At 45.8% G+C, this 18620-nt stretch overlaps 1 protein-coding gene across 2 annotated transcripts in view; it reads right to left on the bottom strand.

Annotated features, from left to right (window-relative positions):
- Positions 1-903: 903 nt before the first annotated feature.
- The window catches only part of CCDC85C (coiled-coil domain containing 85C), a 114591-nt gene continuing 96874 nt past the window's right edge, over positions 904-18620 (bottom strand). For both annotated transcript variants that reach the window (XM_069783507.1, XM_069783508.1), the window contains 3 exons: positions 12411-12506; positions 4382-4480; positions 904-2757 (listed from right to left, as the gene is read on the bottom strand). In XM_069783507.1, coding sequence (XP_069639608.1) covers positions 2668-2757; positions 4382-4480; positions 12411-12506 — 285 coding nt within the window. In that variant the 3' untranslated portion in view covers positions 904-2667. The remainder of the gene's footprint in view (positions 2758-4381; positions 4481-12410; positions 12507-18620) is intronic.

Raw genomic sequence — 18620 nt, 5'->3', positions numbered from 1 at the left:
TGTCATGTTCTTCTGCAAAGTCAGTGATGCATGTCTTGCACTGAAGATTTATGCTGCCAAACAGAGTCTTAAAAAACCCGGGATGTACCCTAAGAGTATAAAGATTGTTCAGCTGAACTATTGGCTACCCTGTAAACTGGCTCTTGAGGATTTGCAGTGCTAATGGACCTCAATTGCAGCACTATTTCCCTTGTAGGCGAGATCTGCAGGTGGAACAAAACGAGCTTTGCTTGAAGTTATTGAATAGATCTTGAGAGAGCTTTGATAGCAGGGAATATCTGAATGAGAATTACATAGCTGGTGAGACTAGTAATCTGATTAGCATAGCTCTTGTCTTGTTGAGAAGAGCTTCTAGTCTAATATATTCCTAAAATAGCAAGCACGTCATCAACACAATTAACTCTTTACAAGTGCTGGCAACATTTGCATCGCTTTAGTTAAAATTCACTGATGTAAATTAACCTTGTTCGCAATATGCATAAATTCTCTGCTTAATCCACCAATTAGATGCCACCAAAATTAAAATGGGCTTTCAAGCAGATAGATTAAAGTAACCCTCTGTTTGACATTAGATGTTAAGGAAGAATGATGCCTCTGCTTTACATCACCTTTTCTGGTACAAAAATCTCAAGGTATAAATTGTAAGGGAGGAAGACAAGTAATCAATGGTGACTAGAAACAGGAGGTCAAAACAAAAAAAAAAGAGGAGGAAATCCAGAATCCTCTAAAGATGCTGTATTTTAAAGGAGACAGTCAGACTCTAGAATTAATTTTTCCAGACTCCATGGGATGTCTGTATTACTAGACCTAGAGTTAGCTAGCTCAGTGTTCGCTGACTGAGCAGTAGTAAGAAATAAACTGGTGAGTGTGTGAGTGAGAGTGTGCATGTGTGTTTTGGGGGTGGTTCTTTTTTTTTTTTTTTTTTTTTTAAATAACCTACTCATCTTGACCATTACATTTTTATTTCTGCAATGAATAATGAAGTGATGCTTACTCTTACTGGTTACCACATATTTTGGTTGTATTCCTTCTCCATTTTTTTACTGGTTACAGATTTTGGCTCTGACACTGCAAATTCTTCACCCAGGCAGCTAGATTATTGTATACCATGGGACCAATTAATTAACTTTCATAACTTGCAGCATGGGCTCCTTAGTATTGTGTCGGTGCTCCATGTTAATACACTACCACAAGTCAAGAACTCAACTGGTAGGACAAATTCATTTAAGAGGAAGAATCTGTCCAGCTAATTCAGCTGTCTGTAGCTGTGACTGATTCTTACGGAGAATAAAAAGAAAGTGATGGTGTTTGCGGTCATTAAATCTTTGAACTAATCACTAAAATCGATGCAACTTTTGAAGAGGAGGCTTTGATCTTTTCACATGCCTGTCTTTAAAATCATTTTACACCAATCATTTTAATAACCAAGCCCCACTTCCTTGGACTATTGGGAAAGAGCATCTAATAAAATACAGGGACAGCTGCTGTGACAACTTGGAAAACAGGGTCAAATTCTTACAACTATACAAGCAGCTACTCCACAATAGCAAAATATAAGTCCCATTGTTTTATATACAACCATTAGAAGAAGGAAAAAACCCACTTGTTTTGGTTCATTAACAAAAATAAAGCTTGAATGCCAGGAAGTAGTCTCACCCAACAGCCCATGTTTATGGAGTTTTTATTCAGCTCTGCAAGGTTGTTGTTCGGTTACCTTACACAGGAACCAGTATAGGTGAGGGATCCAGCAAGAACATTAAAAAAAAATACCCAAATCTTCCTTATGTGACAGATGAGCTGCTCTTGAAGATCCTGTGAAAGCCATAAGCACTGTTAGGATGGCAGCTTCTGCTGAATTATTTTGTAGTAAAAGCTTTACAGGAAAAGTGTTGCCATATTTGTAGGGAATACTGGTGTGTGGCTAAGTGACTTCAGTTCATTCACATTATGACTGCAGAAATCTCATGTCATTTGTTCATGAAAAGTAGTTCATTAACAGCTGATACAGAGTCTCAAGCCTTTCTGTATGCTTGTGTGATGAGTACCACCGTACAATGTACAGAGTGGTACCAGTGTTTATAGCTCGTCTCTCAATATTGTACACAGTGCCTTGTGAAAACAGTTCCATGTCATTCTTCACAATAAGGACCTCCAAAAAAAAGTGTTAGCAAGTCAGGAGCTTGGCAGGCAGTAAGCCAACGAATTCAAATTGCTCTTTCCTTGGAAGGTGCTGCCTGGAGCCACTAACCCAGTATGAATCGTTGACAAGCAGGTGGACTGGAGCAATACAAACTGTGACTTCTACACAGGTTAAGGGTTCTTCTTTTTCCTCTTAGAAATTCTCTCGCATTAGTTAATTCTACAAACAGACCATTACAACAAAGCAGGTTTGAACTACAATACAAATGATGCAAGTCTGGCATTATTGGATGGTTACCCACTGAACAGTAGTTCCAGAGCACCACAGCCTGGAAATCAGGCCTTTAGCTGCCATATTTACACTATTGTTACAAAAAAAAGTAAAAAAAAAAAAAAAAAAGAAAAGAAAAAAGGAAACCCTGAAAAAAATTCAACCCCAACTCCCAGAAAACAGGCAGCCAGAAATGCTGAGCTCTGCCTCTTTAGTCTTCACCGAATCAATCACTTCCAGCCTCCGAGATGGTGTTCCTACAAGGGACCCTTGAACTGGTTTCCCGAAAGATGTTGCCTGATGGAGGGTTTGGAGCTTGCAGCATCACCCAGCTTTCGCCAGACAACCTGTAAGAAAAAATAAATGGGTAGGGGAGAGAAATACAGGAATTAAAAAAACCCCAAAGCCTCTGATGAGTTGCAGTATTTTCATAATTTCAGGCTGAAAGTCAAAAAAAGCCGTTTCCTAGCACTGGGCTGTAATTCTTAGCAGAGCCACTGGATGGCATCTGTGCACCAGTTTCCAAGGGAAAAAAAAATTGATGCATTTTTCTAATTAGTCTCTCTTGAAATTAGAACCATTTTTGCCTGGGGTAATAGTATAAAACAAATACACTAGGTTCAGAAGTTAAGTTCAATGGTAGGTCAACCGTGCCATGCTTACAAAAATGACGTTACCATGAACAGAAAAGATAATGAAAAAGATAATGATTAAAATTATATATATATATGACTTTCTAAAAAAACCCATACATTTTATCACTTTACGGCCACTGCGGTAAGGGAAGCTATTTTTTAAAAAATAAGAAACTGCAAAGCACTTCATAGCTGCCTTGAGTCTGCATAAAATGAATATTTACAGAAAAAATGGCTGATGATACGCAAACAGAAATGAGTCCATTTGGGAAGATGAACTCATGGCATTTTACCTTTCCCCCTGTGTAGCTAAAGGGAATGTGGCATTAAGCGGACAAAATATCCTAAAAAGCAGACCCTTGTTTACTCTCGTCTTGGCTTTGCTTATAAGGATCCAGCAACCAAAGTGAAGTGCCTCAGCCCTTGCCAAGGATGCTTGCAGTGATTTAGCTCTGCAAGATGCACTTGTGTTCATTACACCCTCTTTTTATGGTTGAAGTGGTTTTCAGAATTTAAACAGAGGGTTACGCTCTTCTGCTGCTGTGAGGCACTAAACCATGCCCCTTGGGCTGACCTCCAACGTGGACTTCTAAAAGAGAAGGCTCCATAAGGATCCTCCTCCCTGCTGTGGGCACTGCTGGTACTGCTGAACAGCACATCCCCGACTGCAGGCGACATGCAGCTTGAGCCATGTTCTAGCAGAAATCCCAAACTCTTTGTTCAAAGCCAAAGCGTGGCCAAGGTGCTTTGAAGCTGGAGGCAGTGCCACAGCGGCGGACGCCGCAGAGCAGAGGTTTGGTACGATGTGGCGAGCTCAGTTAACAGTGCGGTTGCCCCACATGTTGGCAGTGCTAAAAGCACTCCACACACCATGGTGCTGTTCAATGGCTTCAGACATGAATATTCTCCCTGTGATGTTATCTTATGGTTTAGGCTCAAACCCGTTCAAGCTGCACAGCTTTAAAGATAGCAACCAGTTGCTGCTCAGCCAACACGGCATCCCTAAGGACACAGCTGGAGTCAACTGCTAATGGGACTCTCCAAGCCAGGGAGAGTCCTTTGCACAGCTCTCGGTCAGCCAGACTAGCTACTCTGCACCCTTGAAGGCAGCAGAGTGGGAAGTATCTGCTGAGCAAAGGCTGCTCCGTACAGTGAATGAGGCATTCAGGTTACTGATACCCAAAGCAGTGGTCAGCAGAGCCTCCGCTTTTCCCTTGTGCCTGTGGACCTCGCATGGTCCACAAACAGGGCTTGTACATGGCAGAGCCCTGCTCCTCTGTACTTCTAACAACAGACCATGAAAGAAACCCCTAGAGCTGCTGAGAGGAGTTATTACATTGCACATTTCACGAACAATCGCCTTCTCCTTTTCGCTCAGGTCTTCTTCATAGTTGTCTTGCATTTGCCTGTCCAAATTTTCATGGACCTCAAGGACCTACAAAAAACAATATTACAAAAGCATTATGCTCCTCAAATCGTTAACTGTCCCTAACAGCCTCATTAACCAGTATTTAAATTGGCAGGATTCACAAAGCCTTGGGAGTCAGAGCACTGCAAAGACAAGCATGACACCAAGTTGGGTGCCTCCATCCTCTCCCTTGCCTGGTGATGGCATGCCTCCGTCCCACCACCTGCATGGCGTGGCTGCCATCGCAGTCCCGGGGACCAGGTGATAATTGGCAGCGAGTTGCCTGCGCCCACAAACACATCTCTCCCAGGAAGGCTGCTGGTGGCCCCACTTCCAGGCAGCTCCCCCAAGGCAATCCCCCAGCAACTTGTGCTCCCTCCGGTCCCCTCTTTCGCAGGAGTGGAGCTTCTCTGCTCCCTTCTACTAAGCCGAGTCGTGGGGCAACTGTGGTCAGCCCAGGCCAGCAGCTTTTAGGGCTAACAGGTTTTTAGCCATCAGGTAAAGAGGCAAACAGAGGTTTGTACCACTGAAAAGCAGAGTATTACCCACTGTGCAGCTTAAGTGTGTGGTCTCCAATCAGCCATGAACTTTCATATCTTAAACAGACACAGCCAATTTCACTCACCTTTTGGCTGAAAATTGTTTTCAACCCATTTACTTTCCCAAGGGAACCCCTCGGAGGCCCGCAATGACAGTGAGAAAGAGATGGGCTGTTAGCACAGACCCCTGGGACTCAGAGAACCTGATTTGATTCCTGGCTATTACCCACTCCCTCTCAGAGCTGGATGCAGCCAGGCTGCGAAGGGGTTGGGAACGGGGCAACGCCAAAACCAGTATTGTCTCCCAGGACCCTGCATGCTGACTGCAGTCTTCCGAAGGTGCCGTCCCCAGCGAGTGCTGAGTGCCATGGTGAAACTGGGTCACCCTCTCCTTGTGCCACAGACGCCCTCTGAAGATGGAGATAATCGCCTCGACTCCCCGAGCTTTACTTTAATCTCTGTCAGCACTGTTTCCACCCACAGCACATGCCCCATAAAGGTAGGGGAATAGGTGACCCTCGGCCAGGGCTGGCACACATGCGGCATCCCCTGCACAAGCCCCCCCCAGAACTGCAGCCACGGCTACAGGGTAACATTTACCGGCTGCTCAGTGAGTTCAGCTGGTACAAACGCTGATGAATACAGGCCGTACCCACAAAGTGTTGGTGCCAGGACTGTCTGGTCCTCCACAAGCAGCTCCGTTTTGCTGTCTTTCCTCTCCTGCCTGGCTACAGGCAGCAGGACCAGGTACATGCCTTCGGCACCCTGTCCGCAGGAGCCTCTGGGGCAGTGAGGCATCGCCTTGCCTTTCTCTCCTGCTCATCACTACAGGGCTTTTCCCATGATACTAACAGGAGGAAAGCACTGCAGAAAATGGAGACATGGCTGCAAAAGCACAGGAATATCCTGAAAGGAAGGGAGGAAAGGATTTGAGAGTCTCCAAGGAGGCTCTGCTCTGTGGCTTGGAGGGCATCTCCAGCAGGTGCTCATGGATCTGGGAAGAACCAGGTTTCCTTGCAGAGACAGAGAGGTTACGGCTCCAGCACTGACACCCTAGACCTGACACATCCAGTGCTCATGTTCATGGGACCCCTGGACGCCACTCAGCCTGGTGGCTGGGTCACACTTGCAGATTTGCCGTGGGAAGACAAGTAAACGCACTGTGAAAGCAGCTCAGGACGCTGCAAATAGTGGAAACATCCTGCCTGTGACTTATTTTCTTAGATTTCAGGTTGACAATGTTTGAAAATGGAAAAAGCCTCATTTTTAACCTCTTTCTTTTAAACAGCACTTGGAGACACGTTCCCCAAGTGCTGATCCCCCGGCCACACATGGCTGGTGAGACGCAGCCCATCTATGTGGTTGCTGTGTCCCACCACGTGCTGCCCACACCCTGCACCTCTGGGAGCCACCCCTGACCCACCACGTCCCGTCTGGGACACGGACCGTCCCGGCCACCCCCGCAGAGCACCTCCAGGGAGGCAATGCCCGGCTGCGGCCAGGTGGTCCCTCCATCACAGAGATGAGGCTGCCTGGGGATAAAGGCAGCCTTCGCTTCCCGCTGGAAACACAGTGACCCCCAGAATACCCCCTCCAACACAGCCACATGCATTCAGATTGCTCCTCCAGATGTTGCACAAGTCGGGCATATCACAGCGCGGGACTGCCTCGAGATTTTACTGCTGCATCTGTGCTCACCTACGTACCTCACCCAGGGCTTTGCCACGGATGAGCACACGGTCAGCTCAGTCTGCAGGGTCACAGCTCCTGGAATCACCCAACACCATCAAATAGTGTGTAGTCTTACTCACCGTGATACATCCACAGACGTATCAAGCCGTACAGCAGCTGTATTTGTGCGCGTAAGTGTTCCTACACCTCCTAGGGAAGTACTAGAAGAGCTAGATGCAGTGCGAGGATGGGTTTCACCCTTTGCTGAGGCATACAGCACCAGCTGCTCCACGAAAGGGGACACCAGGGTAGATTATCCCCCAGTCTGCCTCAGCACAGCAATCGTGCTGTACTTGAACTGCGTTACGAACAAAAATAGGTCATTCTCCTAGGGCCCTTAACCTACTTCTAAAATGCACCAGCTAGTTTAACCAACATAGCTGGGACCAATCTTTGCACAAATAAGAATTATCCACATCCTTTCTAAGGGGAGAGGAAGGGCAAGAGGGATGCAAAAAGCATGTACATGCTGACAAAGAGAGCATCTATTTTTTCCTAAAGAGGAGGGAATTAATTATTGATCCAGCTGGACTCGCGCATCGAACTCGCTCGTCTGGAGTCAGTGTGCCTCTGACGCTCGGCTGCAAAGGCAGCAGCCTGCAGGACCACATCCCCGTGCGGAGCGCCAGGGCTGCCTGGCTGGCAGCTAAGCTCCGGCCGTGTCCACAGGGCAAGTGTCAAGGACGACCATGGTTTAGATTAGTTAAAGATCACATCAGCTCCAGCCTCTGCTTCCACCAGCCATCAATCTTGCAGGCACAAGAGTCTCGGCGGACAAAAATAAAGTTTTTCGATGACTTGTGCTTAAACTAAACCAACATTCCCTAGTCCAGGAGGTGTGGAAAGGTGGCAGAGCCCATTTCTTCCAGTGGAAATGTCTTTTAATGCTGTAAACGAGGCAGAGTTGGAGCTGAAAGCTGATCAGACAGAAGTTATGGCTGTATTTAATTTCTGAATGACTCGGGACTCATTTGCCCGGGAAACCATCCTGCCCCCCAGGCCCACCCCACGTGTGGGTAGGCACTTTGTAAAGATATATTAGCATCTTGGATATGGGAAAAAGGGATTCGGGGGGTAAAAACTCAGCAGCCTACCCTGGAAAGGCATGCTAGAGAAAAATACACTCTGAAGAGTGAAATCACCTCCTGAAGAAAGACAGGAAGGCCTCTTGGTGCTGACCCAGCCCCAGCCATTCTCAGATCTTGCCAGGCACTGCCTCAGCTGTTTAGAAGGACCAGGTTAATGTTCCTCCAATTACACCGCTGGGGATTATGGACGTGCCTTCACGTAAATTGTCTATGGCTCAGCTGAAGTTCAAGCACTGTGCATTCAGTGTGGCTCTAAGAAACTGGGGTATATCCTCCCGTGATTTCTGCCACATCCCAACCCAGGAGCCTACAGAAAACAGACAAGTGTTTTGCTTGAAGCGGCTCATGCCATCCCCTCCTTTTTGCTCTTCATCAAGCTGCCCTGCCAGCACTTGGCCCTTTGCAGACGCACTGGCGCTGTGTGACCTCCCTGGGTAAAATGCCGGGCGGCGAGGGCAGCCTGCTCCGCTCGGGCACGGGGCGATTCTCCGTGCAGGGGGATGGGGATGGACCAGGTGAGGGTGCTCTTTTGCCTGGGGACGCCACCACCTGAAGACAACCCGCACCTCAGTCTCGATGAGCACACTGGCTCGCCTGGCTTTCTTCCTGCTGATACGTAAACTGTGAGGAACACCTCAGGTATATTTAGTTCTCCTTCGCGACTGCACTGACGTCTGTGACCAAGGCAGTGTCACCTCAGTCACCTGGTCCGTCACATCCACCTCCCTGCTGACTTGCTGTACTGGCCCTGCATGACCATGCAATGCATATTTAAAAACCAAACAAATAAAAAAACCACCAAAGAGTCAGGATGATTGCAGTAAAGCTTTGGAAGGGGCGCTGAAAGTTGAGGGAAGTGTTTCTGCACCAGGAGGCACTCTGAGATTGAAGGATGCTTTCTGAAGAGTGCAAGCCTCACTGATTTTATTGATTTATAAGTCAACTGGACAAAGCACGGGGGAACACAGCATCCTGCTTTGGCAAGGGAACAGTCTGTATGCCCTGCTAGGACTTGGTTTCGGCAGGGCCAAATCCTGCCTTACCCAACATCAGTGGGAGTGATTGATCACTGGCTCGATGGTTCTGCGCACATGGCAGAGGTCCAGGTGGTGCTGCAGGGGGGAGTTGGGTTATAGGCTAAATGTCATTCTCATACATTTGTCTCCTCCTCACCTCCCCACGTCTTTAGCAGGTTTGCTCAATTCCCAGGAAAAGTGCTTTGATGTTCAGCGAGACACTGAGCTGTAGCATATGTACCTTTTATTCTTGTTAGCAAAAACAGCTGTTAGGAGTGCCAACCTGTCATCTTGCTCCTTATTTAGTAGGTGCAAATAAACAAAAACTATTTCAGAACGAAAAATAAAGAAAATCCCTAAATGTGCTCAAGGAAGAACTTACTTATGCTAAATGGCAGGCAATGCTTCAGCCACATAGCTAGCGTTCAGCTGCCAGAAAAAGCCAGGGAAAAAGCCTAGGGGACATTACATAGATGGGTGCAGATGGAGGCAATCCAGAAGCCCTGCAGATCTGTGCAGAGTGCACAGCCCCTCAATGACCTTTGCTTGGGCACAGAGCCGCACCCTTGCAGCCACACCGCTTCTGGACAGCCTTCCATGCAAGCATCCCACAAGACAAGCAAAGCCAACTTCCATCTCTCCTTGCTTCTCCTTACAGTAAGGAGCTAGCCTGCTACAGCCATTTGGACTTCTTTACACAGCCAAGAAGGGATTTTTCTAATATCTGACGAGGTACAGCCAAAGCACAAAGTCTCGTTTGTAGGCTACTCTCTTCTCCTCAAGGGAAGGTCATGAGCTGTATCACAGGCAGTGAGGGTCTAAGCCAGTAGCTGCATCCAGTTTCCCACATGCAGGGGCTCGCACTGGAAAAGCTGCCCAGTTCTGCAGGGTGCAAGTAAGACCTACTCCACATGCTACAGCATGCCGTGGCCATATAACGTTATCTTCTAGCCAGTTTAAGATCCACGGCTAGAGACCAACAGCAAAAATTTCACTGTGCCACAGGAAGGGAGGAGGAGAAATTGAGACCATGACCAGTATCCTCAGTCTTCTCAATTCCCAGCTGATCCTTGGAAATGGGCCACAGGATGGAAAAATGAACAGCTTCTCATCCCTCCCTGCCATGCTGACCTACAGGAGAATTTCCTCCTTGCTTCAAATGTGAGAATATTTTCAGTCCTAAGTGTGTGAGCAAGACACATCATGTGAGATCATTTATACCCCGTAAGATGTGACTGCTATGCCACCTGCTCTCTGACTCCAGCCATGGCACTTTCCGGGGTTTTGAAGACAGACAAACGTACCCCACCGGCCAAATGATGAAACTGCAGAGGAGATTTTCTTCCAGCCCTTCCTAGTGATCAACAAAGCCCTGAAGTAGAGGATTAATAATGATGATGATGATAATAATAATTGCAAACAACTAGTCATCCAACTTCCTTTCAACTCCTTTATATGCCTCATTGCACCAGACCTCCCAAACTTAATTTTCAGTTTCCAAGAATCTTTGTCATTCATTTTCCAATCCTTTCCATAAGCTTGTCAAACCGCATCTTAAAGCCATTTATATTTCTTGCCCTTACTAAGAAATTCAGTCCCGTAACCCCTAAAGCAAATAGGAACCTAATTTCCCTCCAGAATGTGTTCATAATCAATTTGTAACTATTTGATCTTGTAACTTAAAAACATTATCAACTCTGCTTAACATTGTCCTCACCACCACCTCACCAAATGCAATGAAGAGCAGGAGCGGAAAGGTATGAACCCCACAGCTGGGTAAGAAAAAGCCAACAGCAGTAGTCTGGAGTGCATGAGGGCTTGGATGATTAAATGCAAGCAAAACTGGATTAGTACAAGTGTCAGAAAAACCAAGGTATCACATAAGTCTGCAACGTTCTGCAAGGCGTCAGTTTAGCAGATCCATATGCATATATACAGAGGAGAAATGTCACCCACAAGCACAATGCAGCATAGTACAGGATGGAGTACAGCAACTTGCTGATAGCACAACACAATTCAGAGCAAGCAAAGAAGAATCTTGTCTGGAAAACACAGGATAAATATATGTAGGCAAGTGAACTGCCACTTGTGTGGTCAGGGCTTCTTTGGGAACTAGCAACAACTGTACTAAAGTTATTTTTTAATCCTTGATGGTGCTGGACACCCTTCTCTTAAGATCCAATGAGAGTTATACAATCTGGGTGTAATAAAGCCTCAAGTAAGCTGAAAAATCAAGATTTTTCAGGTTGATGGATCTTTTATAATACAAATTCAAATTTGATCCAAACCAAACCAAACTTGCCTTTCCTTTCATAATTCCTCACACACCATAAATGCATAGAAGATGAACTACTTGAGCAATATCCTCCCGGGATCTTCCAAGTGCCCAGTGGAACCAACGTCCTTGCCAGCTGCACTACTGCTTCTCCTGACACTTGTTGGTTTTACCACCACCACCTGCCACACCTGTCCTGGAGCCAAGAGACCCTGGACAGGCAGAAAAAAGTGAGCTGAAAACACTAAAAACTAGAAAATTTAGAGAGCTTGTAGATCAAAGCTAAGAGCAACATCTGTGCCATTTATTTAGCTGTCAGACGTGGAAAGGTATAAAGCAAAGAGCTTTGTAAGCACCACTCTCCACGTCTAGGACAGTCTAAGCTAGTGCTGATGCCACTGCTGGACCTTTTTTCCAGCTATGACCATGGGGATTTGAGCTTCAGAGTAGCCATCCAGGAATTCTCCTTTGATTTGAAGAAAGCTTTTTAACCCTGTACAAAATTCTTCAGCTTCAACAAATCCAAATCTATAAATCAGTATGTTCCAACCTGAGCCTAATTTAGTTAGAGACTTTCCAGCCATCTCTATGGCACCTTGGAAAGGATTTGTGCTTCTGTGTCCCTTAGCTACTCAGAAGTAACTTGCTTAACCAGTTAAACATGTAAAACCAGGGTATTACATTTTTCCTGCTAATGGATGGTCACTAGGACTTGAGAACTGCTGTGAAATCATGGTGCAAGTTTTCTCCTTCAACTCAGCTAGCACCGTCCCATGGTTTTTATTGCTGACAGTCCTGACTTTAATCCCCACTGATGATGCACATATCTACGTGGGTATGATGCCATGGTTTGCTGTGTATTTACATAAAATAAAGTCTTTTTCCTTTGAAGACTGCTGCAGGATTTTCAATAACAAAACATATGTAGGAACTGCAGGTTTTGTGTCCCTTTTAAAAACAGCATTTTGGTCATGCTGTCACCCCAGAGAGCCAGTTTACACAGGACTGATGAACAGAAAGGGTAACCAACACCCTCAGCATCAGCAGCTTTTGTTGGAAGTTTCCCACCCAAAAAAATAGTTATGCATGATCTTGCTTAACTCCGCAACTATTTGAAGCAATGATTACTCATTATGATACAGGTGCTGGTTACCAATAATCTGCCCGAGTACTAACTTTCCATTTCAAGTTGTTGTGTTTCCACAAGAAGAGCAAACGTCCAGTTCTGCCACTGTGGTGTTTGTTCCACCACAGCGCACTGTACTGCACCGCGCTGCACTGCTGTGTGGGGATCTGCAGCATCCTTACCTTCATAGCATGCACAACAGCCTCTGGTTTCTGACCAACAGGGACATATCCTGCTGCAGGAGAAGATGCAAGATCAGATGTCATGCGAGCTGGTCCCTGTTGAAATAAGGGAAGATATGCTTTAATTCCCTTTGAGTGATTTAAGCAAGAAGGAAGAAAATATCCAGAAAATTTGAGCACTAGCTTCTCTCAAATTCAGTCCCCTTCAGCCACCTGCAAAGACAAAAGACACCACTACCCTTTCCTCAGAAGTCACTTGATTTAATGCCATTTAAGCCTACCATCACTCAGTCTAGATGTACTCAGGCAGGAGATCACCCTGGTTTAAAGCTAAATTTATTCATGAAGCATTATTTGCTCACTTAGGATAACTTTGTACAAGGACAAGATCAAACAGTTCTCATCCTTCTAGCCAAGGGAGCAATGCAAACAAGATGATTTTCCAGCATAAAGCGGTCATTTCAAAGAAGCTGCATTCATGAAAGAAACAGTTGGCATAACTTCATTGCTTTTCTGGCAACATTTTCACATAGACATCAAGTACCAATCTTCAGCTACAGAGAAAATTGTGAAAGCAACCTTAAAACAAGCAGATGTCCAAACCTAATGTTGGCTGGGTCTGTTTCCAAAATGAGGGCCAGTCCTCCTGCACGAAGGATCCCATTGGGAAAGATGCCGAAATTACATTTTACAAAAGATTTCTACTGTCCAAACAGCCTTGTAAGCACTTTTCATAGGGTTTTCCTCTTTTAAAGGCATCCAACTTGGATTATGAGAGATACAATATCTTTATTCAGTGAGATGCACCCTGCCTGTCCCTAATATTTTTGCATTGCTTTGTAGCAGTGGGAGAAATCAACAATGAAACCATTGACCAAACTCGTATTTAGTCTTCACATCCTTTAGGAAACACAAAGAATGATTATACTGGGGGCCTCTGAAAGCAAATTAGGATGGCAGAGCGGCATGTAGCACCATCACAGGAATGCTTTCACATACAACACACGAGGCACTCCGTTCTCATCTTTTCCACGTTTAAAAACACAGCATGTTTTATGCTTCGTCTCATCGCTTTGCCTTCTAAGCCAAGGCTAGCAAGCTAGTCGTGCCAGAAAGGAGGACCAACGGAGGGGCACTTCACCACCTCTTATTCTTCCGAATGTTTTAAGTTATGGGGGCCTTTCTACTAATAAAAGTGTTCATGTGCATACATTAAAGAAAAAGATGGGCCAATCCATTAGGCTACAGACAAAAATATCATGAAAGGCATGGAGTCTTTCATGCCTAGGCCACTGATCTGTGCTTAACCGATATCATAACCAACAGCCATTTCCTCAGAATAGCGACCTTCATGAACTGAGTTGCTGGTGATACAAAAACTTCCTTCTGAGAGGCAAGCATCTCAGAAAAAGGAAAATTAGACTTAATAACTCCACAATAATTCTCCAAGGAGATTTAACAGACTGCCAAAGCACAGAGACCAAGAGACATTCGCAGGCTGGGCATGGTTCTGGACCTGCTGGAAGAGGGTTACAGCTTGCTGGAGCTGTGGCCACCTGGGGACATGTCCTCAGCCATCCCGTCCAGAACGTCACACAGAAAAGTCAGAGGCTGGGGAGGGAGCACCAGGCACTGGGTCCAGCCAGCCTACAGCTGCGACTTAAGACTGCAAAATGGGTTACAAATTTATCACAGGACTGGAAAACACAAGAGAGTCCTTCCAGAATCAGCCTCCCACAGAGGTCAAAGACACCAATACACGCATAATTCCTCTGGCTTCAGCATGAAAGCTTCCTTCTTTCCATAAATGACCAATATCATGACAACTGAAAGCAGAATATTCAGGAGTTTGTGGCCATGAACCATACTTGAGATGGATCTTCCCCCACAGCCCTCTTTAGAAGTAACACAAGAAATACCAAGCAAAGGTCTAACATGCAATATTTCTTCAGAGTTGAGAGTAATCTGACAAAGTAAAAGGAATTCTGCTGGATCCTGCTGCTGACAACATTTTAAATACAGTTTTCTGACCAAACTAGAGTAGATCACGAGGTCTCCCATACGACAGGCAGCAGCAACTTCTCACAGAACTGAAATCACTAATGATCTACAAAGCCTTTCCATGATCATAATCACTCTCAAAATTATTACGGAATACAAAAGAAATCAGAATGGTTAGAGAGAAATATTTTCTAAAGAGCTTGCTCATGCTTAACTGATCACCATACTAAGATAAACGTGCAATTGTCAGCAATGGCGAGTGCACCAAACCCCCATGCCGATGGCCCGCTATGCCCCAAGGCACAGAGACCTCCCCACCACATGAGACTGTTACTACGAAAGGCCAAACATGCACCTGAATAAAGCGGGGAAGCAAGCAAGGATCTCACCAACACCCCCACTCTTTGCAGCTGTAGGATGCAACAAGTAAAAATACCCACACTGCTAAGGGTGGCTTAATATTTGTCATTACATTTAGCGCTTTTCGTGCAGTTGCACCCTTAGAAAAGGCTCTTTCCAGATACACAAAGAGTCAGAGTTTTATAAAGGGGGGTAGGTGCTTCATTCCCACTGATTTCAGTGTGGTTCTCAAAAAAAAAGCTTCAGCCAGACTCCTATCAGCTTCCTGCACGGAGGCATACATAAAGGAGGCCAGAAAAGAGGGGACTGTAGTCAGCAAGGAAAGAAATGACAACATATCCAGCAGGATGCATGGCCAGCCTTTGGAGGATGGAGGAGAGGAAAATGGGCAGAGTTCACCAATAGTGTTAGCTGAAGGGGAGGAAATGGAAGGAATTGGAGATAAGGTCAAGGTTGCTGGACTGGAAAACTGCCAGCAGCGGGAGAGAAGGGAGGGAATGGGAAGAAAGAGGAGGATGTGCATTTTACCCAGCAGGAAACCAGTTGAGATGAAATGTAGGGGAGGGGGAACAGAGATAGGAGATAGGAGATTGGAAGAAAGACAGGAGGGAGGGGGAAATCTCGGGAAGTCAGCGTTAAGGTAGTAGCTGAAATCACACAGATGGAGGAGATTCCTCATGCCTAAAATAGATGCATTTGGAAACTGTGGGTAAGAATTACCACAGCTGCACCCCAGCACTCTAACTCAGCAGCTACTCTGAAGACCTCTGTCACTGCAGAAGCCCATGCCCTTCCCACTCCCTATCGCTGACATTTTCACAGCCATGGGAACACAATTGATTCAGCACCCTGACAGACAATAATAGCAAGGTTAATCTGGTTACATCCTAAGAAGCAGAAATTGTCCATATAGGCAAAAAGCAATACAGTGTGTTTTGGGGCACACATCACCCTCAATTTCCTCTCCCTGTCTGGTGTTGTCAAACATGCACACTCTGTATTAGACAGACATCTGGCTTTTCCACTTGTTAGCATTTCATAGCGTTTGGTAGCTCAGAGATGGTTCACTCTTCATCCTCAGACATGTGGCTGAGGTGTCACATGATTATATAAATGAATGGTGCTAAAAGACAGCTCAGAAGTCACCCAAAAGGATGCCATTATATTTATAATAAAGCTGTTGAGAAATACCATCTTGGTCATTTTTCTAGTTTACTTCTGCTGAGGCTGAATGTCAGCAGAATGAGAAGCTGAGTCATTTCAAAATGTGAAGTTTCTTACTCTCTTTGGCCCCAACTAGCTTTAGAGTTGCTCCAGATTTACAGCAGCAGAGATGAGACTGGAAGTTAGCTTGTTTAACTCATCACTTGTACAAGGAATTTGTAATTCAAAAAGAAAACAACTAACTGTAGATCTATGTTGTGGTGTCAAATGGTCACCAGGGTAGAATTACATCGCACACCACTTTCTGTTTCATCCACAGCCACAGTTACAGTGCCAAAAGAGCTGCCCAGCGATGAGATTACCAGCCTAATTAAGAGTGGAAGGCTCTAAGTTACGTATCTGATGCATTGGAGTTCCCGAGTGCTTGGAGGAAGCACTTTGTCTTCCCTATGCACAGGGTTTGTTGATCACTCCACCTCTGAGACCCAGAGATAGTTGTCCAAGATATGTCTTTAAGAAGAAAAAGTCCCAGAACCAAAGGCTGTGAAGGCGTGTGTGACCCAACCGATGCTTCCTAGCTAAGTTGGTGCTTTTGCTGCTCTGCAAACCACTGTGGGAGTTCAGAGCATTTGAGACCACTGTAGCGTGGATCTCTGATGAGTTCAGCCGTGGAAAGAACAGCCCTATCTCTGCTGCCGGGACGGATCTGGGACTGTAATGTCCCGAGAGGCTCCTGGTGAGGCTCTTCGCATCCCTCATGGGAGGCAAGTGCCAATCACCCACGTATGCAGCCACTCTCCCAGTGGGGAAACCACGACAAGAGCTCTTCCTCTGCCGCCTCTGGGCAGACAGCAGTACCGAAGCACCACTGAACACATTTCCCTTTCAGCCCTCACCTGCTCCTTCATTTCAAGCAGATCAGCACTGGATATTTGCTGGTGTCTGTGATGGGGCAAACGCACTTTTCAGAGCTTACTGTTCCCATGTAGCATCAGCCCCCTTTCCACCCCACCAGCCCCACATCGTGCATGCCCAAACCACAAATCCACCAGAGAAGCCCAATTCTGTTCGAGACCCTCGCAGAAACCTCTCACTGGAGCCTGCAGGGCTTGTGGTTCAATCTCCAAGTCTGTAAGGAGATTCACAGTCCGGCTGTATCATGACTAGACTAAGAAAAGAGAGAGGAACTCTGCAGTCGCTCATGCCAGAGCATCCTTGAAGCAATACGTTACGCATAGGGGATAAATCCCCAGGTGTCTATTGCTAAGAATGACGCTTGACCCGGTGACAGCCTCAAATCCAAAGCAGAAAACAAACCAAATCAAACTAGTCCCATGCACTGCCCCAGCCCAGAACCCGAAGATGATGAGCAAAGAATCAGTGCTGATGTGAGAAAGAAAATCCGAAGACCACAAATACTGCCAATTATCCTTTTTAATCTGACACCAAAAAATGAAGAGCAGAGGCCTCAACTGGCAGCTGCTGGAGGACATCTGCTCCTCTGTATCAAGCCACAACGGCATTGCCAGTGTCTAAGACCAAGTCACCTAATGAGTCCTTGCTGGCTCTGTCTGGTTGCATGGGAGGTGGTCCAGCACAGATGCTGGCAAGCACTGCCGTTGATACTCTTGCTACATGTTTGGAGGAACAAAATTAATAGGACTCTCTGTAATAGGGCACGCTGGGAACTCTTGATAATGACACACCTCCACAGAGACAAAGTAAGGCTTAAAATATGAACATTTCTTAATAACAGTGGGAATGCGTTGGACCCCAAGAAGAAAAGAGCCTAACTAGGGATGACAGGTGTCTGCTCTTTTAGAGGTTTTGGGTTGGAAATCTCCAAAAGGAACAAAGAAATTGCAATAAACAATTTCTCCTTGATTCCTCCAGGGATCTGAAAAGACATGAGACCTTGGTCCTGCCATCAGTTTTCAATCTCTTTCTGCTCAATTATATTCAGTCTTTTAATGACATCCTTTCCTACCTCAGCTCTGAGAGCTATTCCTGATCCGCACGCAGAAAGACTGCAAAGGACTAAGTTTCAAAACCCAGAGGAGAACGTCATGCTGATTTTACTTCAGTCACAGTCCAGGCACTGAGGGTGCTTACATGGAGCGCATGAGCAAGCATTAATGCTTCTGAACCACACATCTTCTCCTTGCCTTCTATTAATTTTTGTCTACCATTTCAAAAAACAAGCAGACATTCAGGATTCAAACCCAATTAAATAAACCACACTTTTCTAATGGCATACCTCAGACAACATTAAAGCTAAATGGAGTCATATCAGACACTCTTAAGTTTTTATTGCCAAGACAGAACAAGGAAAATTACATTATAGGCAGGCACTGCCAGACAACTCACAATAAAATTCCCAGGCACGACTATTTATCTCACAGTGGTTTTGCTTGCAGCCTGCTTACCTAGGTTTGAATTATACTTGGGGCCTTCCTTAGCACCCATCACCATCCAGGTGTTTTACATAAATAGAGGTGCTGACACGGCTCTGTAGATTAGGAACTGTTAAGGGACACGCAGGAGGCAGTAACGTGCCCACAGCCACAGGGAAAGTGGGTGGCAGAGCCAAAGGTGCAGTGTCTGACTGCAAACCCCAGCCCTGGTGTGCTGGCAGAACGGGAGGCCCAGCATATTTGGGTTTTGTGAATGGCGCTTGAGGCTACA

This window comes from Haliaeetus albicilla, chromosome 5 (assembly GCF_947461875.1).
Source record: "Haliaeetus albicilla chromosome 5, bHalAlb1.1, whole genome shotgun sequence".
NCBI lineage: Eukaryota > Metazoa > Chordata > Aves > Accipitriformes > Accipitridae > Haliaeetus > Haliaeetus albicilla.
The sequence above is the reverse complement of the archived record's forward strand: the minus strand, read 5'-3'. Positions and strand labels throughout refer to the sequence as shown.